The sequence below is a fragment of the Conger conger genome, chromosome 6 (genome assembly GCF_963514075.1).
Source record: "Conger conger chromosome 6, fConCon1.1, whole genome shotgun sequence".
Lineage (NCBI taxonomy): Eukaryota > Metazoa > Chordata > Actinopteri > Anguilliformes > Congridae > Conger > Conger conger.
The window spans coordinates 54,970,725-54,984,070 of record NC_083765.1 but is presented as its reverse complement, the minus strand read 5'-3'; the positions used below and the strand labels follow the sequence as shown (position 1 = coordinate 54,984,070).

The 13,346-nt window shown below is 42.8% G+C and overlaps 1 protein-coding gene across 1 annotated transcript in view; it reads left to right on the top strand.

Annotated features, from left to right (window-relative positions):
• LOC133131671 (transcription initiation factor TFIID subunit 4-like) overlaps positions 1-9,992 on the top strand; it is an 81,104-nt gene extending 71,112 nt beyond the window's left edge. Inside the window, exon 15 of the mRNA XM_061247068.1 lies at positions 6,994-9,992. Coding sequence (XP_061103052.1) covers positions 6,994-7,167 — 174 coding nt within the window. The 3' untranslated portion in view covers positions 7,168-9,992. The remainder of the gene's footprint in view (positions 1-6,993) is intronic.
• Positions 9,993-13,346: the final 3,354 nt, after the last annotated feature.

Genomic DNA, 13,346 nt, shown 5'->3' with positions numbered 1-13,346 from the left:
TTCCCGAAACACTGCAGACACATGGCCCCCGGCAGTCTAAAACCTTTGGAGACCAAAATGGCTTGCAGGAGTTAGAAGTAATAAGGTGTTTTTTTGCCTTCTTTCTTCTTGACTGAAATTCTGCACGGTCGCTGTGCTTCACCGCGGCGTAGCGTCACAGTTTTTATGTTTTATACGGGCATTAAGATGCCCGGCGATTGGCCGTTTTTAAGATTTGTTGTTCTATAGCTCAGGATTGGATTGAAGTTGTTTGTTTTGTGTATAATTTGTTCATTTTTCAGCAGGTCAGAAGGCCATGGCTCACTCGCTCTTTCCTTCTGTTTTCCCCTGCTCCTTATTCCCAGGACGTTCTCGCTAGGCACAGATTGAGAATAAAGCTATTTATTATTATTATTTCAGACTTTTTTTCTCTGCCTAGAATGAGATGTAGCAGAACGAAGCTAATGACTGTGGCCCTCAGTAAAGAGAGAGTTTAGTTTAGCCAGGTTTAGCACGTACCTCCCTTTATATATGTTTAGTGTAGTATATCCACTTTAACTGGGCTGCTGTAGGAGGGATTGGAAAGTTGTGTAGAAGTTGCTGTCAAATCTCAAAGCTAGTTGCCCTTTGTACACAGTAGATAAACTGCCAGGCTAACGTGGCTTTGCTTCGTTCTCCAAATCCTGTGGTGCACACTAGATAACTGGCCACTTCTTCGATCTATTCTCCTAATTGTGTTAATTTCTTCCCCTGCCAACATGGAGTCCAACAAGGGCTTTGCCCTGTGTTGTATATTCATACATCTGTGAATTATTATTTGAAATTCTTTATACATTTATTGGAGCTTAACAGACTCCACATCAAATGAGCTTCCAGGGCGATGTCGAAAGGCCAGGAGCAATTCCACCAACATCTGTTAACTCTTTCAAAATGCCCTCATCTCCTCTCTCTCTCTCTCTCTCTCTCTCTCACTCTCTCACTCTCTCCCTCTCTCTCTCTGTCTCTGTGCGAATGCGAGACGTTCTGTTGTTGATTATAATGGAAAGAATAGTATAATTGCTTATAAAATGGAGACTTTTGCATAGAACTGGAGAGTTGGGCTTTATCTTCCCTTCACTGGTCTCCACGGTATCGGGTGGGAGAAAGACGTCGGAGGCGTTCGATGCGAGATGCACCATATAGGTGAACATGTGGCAAAGCTTTGCTTCCTGGCATTCAGTCAGTCAGCCAGTCCGTTTGGGATGATGTGAGTGTTTTTCAGCTTCACAGAGGGCTGCGGCTTGCTTGCTGGCAGGGGCAAAATAACCCCTTCATGCCGTTTCTCTGATGTTGTGCATCAATTATAATGCTAATCCTTATGTATCCAGAGTTTGGGTGACATAATGTGTTAACTGTCAGAGCACTGCAAAGCCAGGCATGTGAATTAAAGCGCTGGGTGCATGTTGAAAAGGAGAAAGAACAGCTGTTCCCACATGTTTACGTCAGTGGGGAAATATTTTCTGACAGCTTTGACCCTTTTTACTGTCCAATTATCTGGGCCTAGGGCACGTTTAGTGCCACCATTCAAAACCGTTGTGCTGTTCTTTACGGTACGTTTCCAAATACATACATGCAAACCGTTCTGGCACCTCAGATCTTGAATTTGGTTTGGTACTGCACCATGTCCTCTCGGAGTGTTAGGTGGCTGAAGCAACAGAGAAGGCGATATGCAAATATTTTTCATGAAAATATTTTTTATGACGCTGGCCCTACATTTTGTCCATAGCTTTTACTCAGTCAAATTCCAATGTTAAAGGAGAACACCAACATTTGGGGAAATATCTTTTTTCCAACTTACCCAGACTTAGACGAGATGTTTGTCATTTTTGGGCATTCACGGGCTCTGTTTCCATGTTAGCATAACGTGTTAGCTTAGCATAACTACTTGAAGCCTATAGCAGTCAGTAACTTACCTCCTTGAAAGTGAATACCTTACAGCCACTCTGAAGCTGTCTTATTTACACAAGGTACTACATTTATACTCACAATCTCCCAGCATGACCTGGAAATGAGCATCAGAAAAGAAGGTTGGTTTTGGCCGCTTGATTTCAATGGATGCATATACTTAAAGAAACCGTTTGCCATTGGTGAGAACTTAAATCTGTTCTGTGTGTATGTGTAAAAGAAAGAGTGGAGTAACATAAAACATAACAGTCCAGCCATGTAATTGAGTTGCATCCATAGCTGTAGCTATCGTCCAAGGACAGAATTGTGCTGATGGCCTCCTGCACTGCATCTAGAGGGTGTGGCATTCGCCTGCCAGACTGGGCTATTCACCCTCAGTCCTGAGGTGAGACCAGAGCCAAAGCTAATATTAACTGCCCTGCCATCATCTGAGGCTACTCCTGTTTCAAGGTTCTGATCAGCAAACGTAAATAATAATAATAATAAAAATAAAAAAACAAGAACGTGTGTTAACTGCTTAGGCATATCTCTGCATATCTCTGTGCCATGAGCAATTGCGAGAGAGACCCAACTGAACTTGCCCAATCCCAATGCTCCAATCATCTGCATCTGGTGTCTGTCCTCCATTTTCATCATATTGTTCTTAGAGATGTTGGATTTGGCATAGTTGAAATATTGGTGATTGGTGTGCTAAAGTTACCGTTTGGCCTCTGAGTATTACAGTGCCCTGTGATTTAGCTGCTGGCAGTTATGCTGACTGTGTCCCTTGGAGGTATTCTCTTGCCGTAACTGCCCGTTTTGAAAGTTATTCAACTTTATATAAAAGTTTGGTGTAAAAAAAGATGAATGATGCTTTTCCTTAATTTCTTTTACATTTTTGTTGTTTCTCATGGATTTCCTGTATCATATGGCTATTTTCTACGAGCACAGTTTATGCTGATGCTTATTTTATTTACCAGGAGCAGTGCACATTAATCAACATTTTCAGGTTCCATTGGTTAGCTAATGAGCTCATTTTCCCCAATGTCCCTAACCTGCATGTCTTTGGACTGTGGGAGGAAAGCGGAGTACCCCATACAGGAAGGCCCGTGCGGGGCTCGTTTCGAGGGCCTTCTTGTTTTAAGGCAACAGTGCTACCCAATGCGCCACCGTGCCGCCCACACTTGTTAGCAAGCTGCAAGTGTGACACCATTTGAAGCCAAGCTAGACCGGGAGGCTTAAAGAGAATGCTGCAGGGCCAGAGAAGTGTAGGATCTGTCAATAGAGAGTCATGACTGCCTTCTTAGTTCTGCCACCTCAAGACTTTACCATACTGGGCCAGAATGTTTTGGGCCTTTGCTGTTGTAGGTATTTTGCGGTTTCATAACCAGTTTCAATTTATTGAAACCCTCTGAAAATTCCACGATGCATGCAGTGCAGATCTGGGCAAGGCATATTTGCGAATCATTTTGTTGTCAATCATACTTTCATGCGTTCTTGATCACTTGATCCCATGAATAGGGATTCCTGAAGCTGTTGTTGTAGTCTGTTGTCAAAGAGGTTTTGTGTTTACTCAAATTTGAGTGTGTGACCTTTAATGAATTCTGGGAACTGGAAAAACATCAGGTGGCAGTGTACTGTAGCAGCATGTTCCTGGTGCCCTGTATGTAATGTGGCATTAGCTTTGCCGTGTTGCCTTCCTGTAGCGGCGTGCTACTACAGGCCATCTAATGACTTTCTTTATGTTTTACCGCAGCGATTCACATGCGCATTCTGTTCCTCTCGTGACAGACCCCCCCCCCGCCCCCCAATGACTCGTGCAGTGATGGGGAGATGTTTTTTTTGTGTGTAATTGGATGGTTGTGGCTTTTCAAGGTCCCTCCCTCTTCTGTGCATGTGTTCTTGGCTTCGCCGACTATGCAGGGTCCCCAAGTTCGTTTATGCTCGTCTGGGAAGCATTGCATCAGCGGTTTGCAATCAGAAAAGCATTACCGCGAGTTTGAAGCCCGGCGGCCTGTGTACGTTCTCGTGTGGAGACGGCTCAAAGCGGCAGCTCTGCAGCTCAGGCGGGCAGACCTGTTCCTCCAGCGCCCCAGGGCCCTCCCGCGGGGCGAGGAGTGGAGCTACGCCCCGGGGTACTGGCACGTCCTCCTCCGAAGGCGTGGCCACCCCGATGCAAGCCAGAGCAGAGTCTCTGAGAGCTAGGCTCTGCGCTCTCTCACAGGCTCCGGCTCCAGCTCCAGGAAAAACCCCCAAACGGCACATCCACTCTTAACCCCTTCAGTCCCAGATCCAATATGAAGCTCCACCCAAATCCCAAGCGTTTTTCACTCTGGTTCAGAAAATTTAGAAAGTTCCGAAAATGTCGTCGGGTTTTAGATAGATAGATAGATAGATAGATAGATAGATAGATACTTTATTCATCCCGAGGGAAATTTTAGGCTTCCAGTAACTTATACATACATACACACATATATACACATATCTCACACACATAAAGATCAAAAATAAGGTGCTATGGTAGATTGTGTGCAATGGTGGTTGTGCAAAAGTACAAAGTAAACAGTAAACAGTAAACTCAACAGGGGTAAAAGTGAGGATTACAGTCCAGATTGTGTAGAGGGCTAATATAGCCTGTAAGGACAGTCAGACAGATATTGGATATTGGATAGGGGATGGTAGACAAGGTGATGTGGTGGAAGGAGCAGAAAGAGACTCATGCTGAAAAGTCCAATTCTCTCCTCCCATTTTGTGTGGTATTGTGTAACTGAATGGCCATGGAACAAAGGACCTTCTTAACCTGTCTGTTGAGCATGTCAGAGACAGGAGTCTGCTGCAGAAGATGCTCTTCTGTCTGTTAAGTGTGTTATATAGTGGGTGGCGGTCATTGTCCATGATTGCCAGCATCCTGTTCAGTGTCCTTTTCTCTGCTATTGATGTTATGCACTCCAGCTCCATTCCAACTACAGAGCCAGCTTTCCTTACCAGCCTTTCCAGTCGCCCAGCGTCCCTCTTCTTAATGCTGCCTCCCCAGCACACAATGGCATAAGAAAGGACACTGGCATTGACCGACTCCTAAAACATCCAGAGGAGCTTACTGCAGACATTAAAAGACTGCAGCCTCCTGGGGAAGTAGAGCCGACTCTGCCCTTTCCTGTAGAGTGCTTCAGTGTTGGCTGACCAGTCCAGTTTATTGTCCAGGTGTACCCCTAGGTATTTGTAAGTGCTGACCACCTCCACATTGACCCCTTCAATGGAGACTGGCAGCATAGGTGGCTTAGTCCTCCTGAAATCCACCACCATCTCCTTGGTTTTGGATATGTTCAGCTGCATATGGTTGAGATTGCACCATTGCACAAAGTCATCCACCAGGTTCCTGTACTCATCCTCATGCCCATCCCTGATACACCCCACTATTGCAGTGTTGTCTGAAAACTTCTGCATGTGGCATGACTCTGAGTTGTACCTGAAGTCAGACGTATACAGGGTGAACAGGACTGGTGAAAGCACAGTCCCCTGTGGCGCTCCGGTGCTGCTGACCACCTGCTCTGAGAAATAGAGGCACATAACAATAGTATAGCATTCATTTTGATTTGTTGAAAAGGTATAAGGTCTTAGCCTTAGGGGCTCTTGGGATTTTAGAGTAGTTGCAGTACTCTTTGGACTGGAAGGGTTAAAGGCAGCACGGATGCGCTGTGTGATGCCATTCTTGGATCGGCGACGGGTGAATGGGATATTTTCACAAAGCGGTAAGCTCGCAGAGACCTTAAAATCCCTTCCACTTCATCATGTGTGTGATCTGAACTGAAGCCATGCTAATTCACAGGTAAAAAACCTGCGTTGTCTTGACATCGAGAGTTGTCATAAATCAATGGATGCCCTGAAATGGGTATAACTCTCTCACGGGTCTCTGTAGTGTAGATGCACACAACATTAGGGCAGGTTTTCGCTTCTCAACAAATCCAAAGCTAGGCCGTCAATGACATCAGGTCATTGTGTTCCCTTCGAATGTTCCCGGCCTTTCTCCCTTTATTTGAATCTCTTACCCACAATCACTTGGGGTTTGAGGTGCTATGTGTCCAACACTGCCAGGCAATGTCCATCAGACTGGAGAGATAGTATTTATTGGCTCTCTCCGCTGCCACTTCCCGCCCAGGCAGCATATGATCGGTGGTAATTGACATCACGGGAGCAGTCCCGTCCTTCCGACACTGTTAGGAGGAAGAGTCTCTCTTTTCAGAAGCCCCGATCCCTCAAGATGAGACCACACTCATCCCGTAACTGTATGGATTCCTTGGAAACCTTCCCAACCCGTTTCCACTGAATTTTCCTAGTGGCAGCCGAAAAACGGACTACCATGCTACCTTCAGATTTGACTGACGCCCGCAGCAGTCTTTAAGATCACCATTCTGTCATTGCGTATGTCATGCTGTGACGTCCAAAGAACCTCGACAGCCATTTTACATCCGCTTTCCTCTCACATGTTTGTGATTAGCATCTCTCCCCAGTGCTTCATGTTTATGGATGCTAATCAGCATAATTACATGGCTGGTGGTTAGCGGGGATCACAGTGACCATACCCGGCTTATATCGTTCCGCTTCGGTTCCAGTCTGCGCTTCATAGATCCGTCGGCCAAAGTTTTTCGTTCTAAAGAGAATTGTTCTGTAATTTTCTCAAAACTGGTTTATGTCTGTTTAATGTTCTGACATAGAGCTTGATCCAAAGAAATGCCTAAGAACCAGAACCGAGTGTCAACTCTTATCTAAATCAAATTGCTTTCATTTGTTCTGAATTTCCAGACCCGTTCTGGTTAGGCCCGTGCTTTGACTTCGCTTACGCCAGAGGAGGGAAATGTAATAATAGTATAATAATTTGTTATTTAGCTGATGTTTTTATCGACTAACAGTTGATTAAACTAAGCAGGGAGCAATCCCCCCTGGAGCAATGTGGGGTTCAGGGCCTTGCTCAAGGGCCCAACAGCTTGTGGATCTTATTGTGGCTACACCGGGGCTTGAGTCCAGTGAAATGTGTGGTAGAGTGTGATCTTGCTGCCCTGTGGAAGTCACTCCACCTTCTCTTCGGCCCTCCAGGTTTCGGGAACCTCCGTGGGCTCGCCGGCGGGCCCCGGGGGCCCCTCCACGTCCTCGCGCCAGTACTCCCGCCACCGCATCACCCGCGTCAACCTCAGGGACTTCATCTTCTACATGGAGCAGGAGAGAGAGACAGCCCGGTCCCTTCTGCTCTACCGGGCCCTGCTCAAGTAGCCTCCCACAGCCCCAACACTGATCTCTTATACCCTCTCTCCCCAACACAGATCTCTTATACCCTCTCTCCCCAACACTGATCTCTTATGCCCTCTCCAACACTGATCTCTTATACCTTCTCTCCCAACACTGATCTCTTATACCCTCTCCAACACTGATCTCCTATACCCTCTCTCCCCAACATTTCTCTCTTATACCCTCTCTCCCAACACTTCTCTCTTATACCCTCTCCAACACTGATCTCCTATACCCTCTCTCTCCAACATTTCTCTCTTATACCCTCTCTCCCAACACTTCTCTTATACCCTCTCTCCCCAACACTTCTCTCTTATACCCTCTCCAACACTGATCTCTTATACCTTCTCTCCCCAACATTTCTCTCTTATACCCTCTCCCCATCACTTATCACTTATACCCTCTCTCCTCAACACTTTTATCTTAGCCTCTCTCAGTCCCTTCCTCTCTATATTTTCTCTCTTTTGCCCTCTGCTCCGTGTCTAATCTCCTCCCACCCCCCTTGCTCACTGTCTCACCCCCCCTTTCTCCTCTGCAACGTGCCTTCAGTCGAGTACCATTGCTTCGGCTCAGTGTCTCTGTTGTGACCTTAACATCACTTTTTACAAAAGAAAAAGAAAAAAAGATTGTGTCTCCAATGTTTTAGCTCCAGAATAAAATGCATCTGTGTAAACGATATGTTGGGGATGTCAAAGAAGGCCATGTAAAGTGTGGGATTGAGACTGGGCAGGACTTCATGAAGGCAGCTGTGTGTTTAAGTGTTGGTGTCCAAGACAGAACTTACACGCATAGGTTGGGTCGGCCACTACATTTCACACCACCTTAATCAGTGGTTTTACTGAATTAAAATTCTCAAAGTGAAGGAAAATGTACTGCATAATTGTTTTAAATTTTTTTTTTCAGATGCTGTGATACACGTTTTAGTAATGCGGGTGTGATGCGCTCATACTTTCAGAGTTAGAAGTATTAAAAATGAACAAACTTTCAGTTAATTTCTCAGCATTTTAATATCTGTGTATTGTTTAATAATACATTACTCAGCATAACATGACACACACACACACACTGAGTACAGTTAAATGTAAATACTTAACAAAAAATGGTTTTGAACAGCATGTAAAATATTTTTTAACAGCCTATTGGATAATTTAGCAAGAGTAATCTTTGAACACCATTTGTGAATGTCGAATTGTTGTTCTGTAAAATCAGTAAACGTTGAATTTCCTCATGGTCAAGAGACACTTTGATTTAAATGTACACTTTGTGTTTATATGGCATTTTTTTTCCTGATACTATTGAATGTGTCCAAGAGCTGTCTTGAAACAGTTATAACTACCATTCCTACCATTAGGTGTGGCAACCGAGTACACTTTCTTCTTGTCAGTTGAAGTTGAAGGTCTTCAAAATAGATTACTGCGTCAGGATGGCAAAGATATGCTAAGTATGTTCTTATTTAACTGCAATTTTTTACCGCACTTAAAATGTATATTGTGACTGAGGGGCTCCATAGGTGAACATCCTTGTCCTTGAATAGTCACGATGACAGCGATGAAGGTGAGGATGATGAGGGTATTATCATACAAAGAGCCCATACTGAATTTATGTTAAACTTTGGTCAACTGCATTTCATCACGGACCTTAAGGGCAGAACGTATGTTGATACAGCAGTCGTGGAGGGAAAAAACATTGTGTGCAATGAAGACTTACCGGTTTTACTGATCTTAGTCTGGATTTAGTCAGTTGGTGTTTTTAAATTTTGCCTGTGACTAAACCTAGTTGGCAATACAATTTCACCAAGGAGAAGCTATTATTTACATTTCATTTTTAATGCAGGCTAAAGGACCGACTGGCTGAATCCAGGGTCTAGAGTCGACTGGGGATGGAGTCCTTAGACTTCTCATATTGTTCCACCATCAGCATGAAAAAGAGGCATTAATTCACTCATACTTGGATCCCGTTTTATAACTTCCTGTAGACACGTTCTCATAGGTGGTGCACTTTGTCAGCTGTGATTCCAGTGGAGCTTTTACTGTGTAACCCAGCCCTAATTTCCATGGCCTTTTTTGTTTCAAATTTCAGCCTCTTGCTTCTATGCAGCTGTTGTGTCTATAACTTGTGTCACTCTGTAATTTATTTGTTGAATGGATGACATTTCTTGGTGGCTTTTGAAATTAATGTGCATTGAAGGTTTGTTTTGTTAAGAGCACCGTACTTAGTTTTTTGTGTATTATTACAATTGAAAAAAAGAGAAAGCTGTGTTACTAATATACATACAGAAACTTCCCGTTTTGCTCAAAGCATTCAGCAGTATTGTCTATAGCTGTTTAAGGGAAATGTTTTTTTAAAAACTATTTATATTTTTTCTTTCTTTTTTTTCTTTTTTCTTTTTGCATTTGCATTTTAGCTTGCCACATTTCAGGCAAATAAATTTTATCTCGGAAACGACCATTTCAGAAAAAAGGAAATAATTTAAAGCACAAATAGACCTATTTGTCCAGTGATTTAAGACAATTTTAATAATTATTTTTATGGTTTCTGATAAACAAGCAGAAGGAAATTTCTACTCCTTCAGCTTTTTAGCCAAAAGATTATTAGGAAGGCATTACTGATACACACCGGTGGAAAATTGTGTTTTAATGTATGGATAATTTGTACATATTGTTTACAAAGACCGTGTGTTTATTAGAACGTTATTTTTGGTAAACTGTACATATTCTGAAATTTTCCTGTTGGTGTGAAAAAGCATACTTCTGTATTTGTACCTATTTTGTAAAGGAATAAAGACGCTGTTTACTAAACAAAGCATATAATCATTGTGTCATTTGCTTCCCTTATACTTGGAGATACCAGAGCTGAATTAAACGTGTGAATGTGGCACTGAGATGACCCATGCTCACGATGGGGGTGCAGAAGATTCATCATTTTAAATGAGGTCATTTGTGTTGTCCAAGGGTCCCCTTGTTTTCTGATGAATCTGGAATATTAGTCTGGATTAGCTGAGGACGACCACACAAGAGCAGACAAGAGCACCTTGCACTCTCCCAGTTTTACAGGAACCGAGAGACATAAAGTATGTCTGTAAATGTATGTGTACTGTATGTGCAAAAGCTATGTGTGTTCTGCTAGGTTTGCCTTTTCTATACACCATGAGGGATTTTTAGCTACAAAAACAACAGTTCTCCTTCGGAAAGGCAGTTGCTCAGAGGAATGCTAAATCAAATAATCTGCTACTAGTTCATTACAAACGTTAAGAACTGATTTGGATTAAACCATTCCACTCACCATAGCTGTGACCTAATTGCACTTACCTTTCCTTATCAGTACTCGAGATCTTACCAGTATCTACAATTATGCCGTTGATACTCTATGTACAGCACACTATCATAAACCCAGCAAAGTATACCGTGCACATCAACCAGAAGTATCCTAACCTGGACTGTGCTGGTTTTCACTACAACCTAAGATGATTCAGACTCCTGAAATATAATGACCATTTCCTTGATCTTAACTGCGACTGTGATGTGCCCCGTAGCTGTTCCTCTACAAAGAGATTGACTGACTGAGATAAATACATGCTGATTGGTTGACACACACCATGATGCTGCATTGTGTAAGTGAAGACCATGCTAATAGTAAAGAACCAAATCATGATTCACTAAAAATCAGTTTAGAACCATTTCTGAAACGTTTAAATTCAAGTTTGAGTTATTTTGGCCTGAAAATATAGCTTGCGTGTATTACTAGTGGTTCTCTGGGTCCTGAAGAAAATGTTGAATCCCCTTTGAACACTGCAGGCAGTACAACTCACTAAATCAAACAAGAGAGTGAACATATTAAATAAACAGTACATCATTTTATTAACGAAAATATGCAAATAAAATCAAATAATTGACACTGTAAATTAACACATGCCCTTTAATACTATTGACTAGTTATTAAAACATTTGTTTAAATAATATACATTTGCACTTCTGTATACCTTTTGAAATGTCTTTTTTTAAAAATCCATATGTACACAACATATTGCTTGGAAATTTTTATTCCTGAATAAAGAGTGTTTCTTTTCCAGGAAAATTACAATAGGACTATGAGGTTCTCGTTATTTACTTTTTTGCCAAACACACTCAAACCGAGAGTCCTATTCCATATCGATGTACAAATAATTATACAAGTGACAAGTCTTCAGACAAAATAGCACAGAGAAGTGGTCCCCCCTCAAGTGGATTCACCTCAAGTGAGTAGATATTTATTGGGGGACAAGAATCATGGCAGTAAACGAAAGAGACACTTCTTTCCGAGACAAGAAAGACTTCATTCTTCACAGTGACACATCAGAACAGGACTTTAAAAAAAGCTTCCAAAGTTGGAGTCAACGTCACTTTCCTTGTCTGAATATCATCATCATGCCCTTAGAATGTGGTATACTATGTGTCTAGGTAGTGCTGTCTTGTGTCGCAGAACAAAAAGCAGAAATGTTCATTCGTGAACTCTCAGTCTCGGGCACCTTTAGGATGGAGGGCTGAAATGGCCAGCGTTGAATTAAAGACTTAGAAGTCTCTTCTAGCCATGGATGTACACTCAGTGAGCACTTTATTAGGTATTTATTCGACTTGTTTTTTAGACTTATTGGTCTTCTGCTGCTGTAATCTATCCACTTAGAGGTTTGACGTGTTGTGTGTTCAGAGATGCTCTTCTACCACTGTTGTAAAGTGGTTATTTGCATGCTGTTACCTTCCAGCTTTGACCAATCTCCTCTGACCTCTCTCATTTACAAGCCGTTTTTGCCCAAAGAACTGCTGCTCACTGGATGGTTTCGCACCATTTTCTGCAAATTCAAGAGACTGTTGTGCGAGATCAGCAGTTTCTGAGATACTCAAACCACCCTGCCTGGCACCAGCAATCATTCCACGGTCAAAGTCACTTAGATCATATTTCTTCCCCATTCTGACATTTGGTCTGAAGAACAGCTGAACCTCTTGACCATGTCTGCATTTAGTTACTGCCATATGATTGGCTATTTAAATATTTGCATTAACAAGCTGGTGTACAAGTCTACCAAATAAAGTGCTCACTGAGTGTATAGCTGCACTTGCTCTACTGTATATGAAAAGCATGGGGCATTTTTGCCGTCCATAAGTGGTGACTTGAGAAGGGAGGGAGGCTGCAATGGCAATGCAAATAAAGCCGGGCCCTGACTGTGCCTGAAGCCTGTGGGATAAGCCAGCAGGGATTTATGCCCACCACCAACACCACCATGCATATGAAATAGTTTTTTGGTGATTCCCTTCATGGCAGCAGGCAGATTTGGGTCAGAAGTAGTAGGGGTGCACATGGGGGAATTATTTGGGACTCCCTTGTGTGATCCACACTGGGAGTTATGCTATTAGAACCTTACTTCTTAAGGACATCTCTGTGGTATTTCAATCAACAATAAAACAGGTAGGAAACCAACATTTTTTTGTTCCCATTTCTGAGGTGAGAAAATAATCACAAAAGAAAATTCCCTTTATGCTCTGACAAACTGCCCCTGCAAGCCAATGTTCCTATCATTAAAAACTCAAAAGGGAAAAGTGTTTTGACAAACTGCCTCTTCATTCCAAAATTCGAATACTCCTATTTTTGATCAGTTAGATAAAAAAAGCAAAAAAAACAACTATCAGTTACACTTTGTCATTTCAGATTCACTTTGATCAAGATCTGCTAGGCAAATATAACCTGTTTAAATTGGTATGAGCAATAAGAGTTCCCTTCATCTACACTCGGTTTGCAGGACTAAAACTGAAATAACAATCCCATATGTCTGGCCAGGCTCCACAAACTACATTCAATCAAAATGAGCACGCTTTGGCACACCTGATGTATCTCAAGGTCACAGCCTAAGCCGTGAAATTAATTATTTTCTGTCCTCGTGACTACCTTTCTGAAGCAGAATGAGTAAATGGGAGTAACGCTGAATTTGTCACCACTCTCAGGTAGGGGAAGGTTGTCTGTGTAACCTGGCTAGCCTAATTCAGTCCACCCCCCTCCAGCAGAAAAGCCTTGGGGCCCTGGTTACACCCGGAATAATGGGCCCACTTTAGACATCGCCAATGGCAAGGGGGGTTGCTGGGGGGGTAGCAGGAAATAACTGCCCCAGGGCACGTCCTTGACAAGGGGCTCATTCA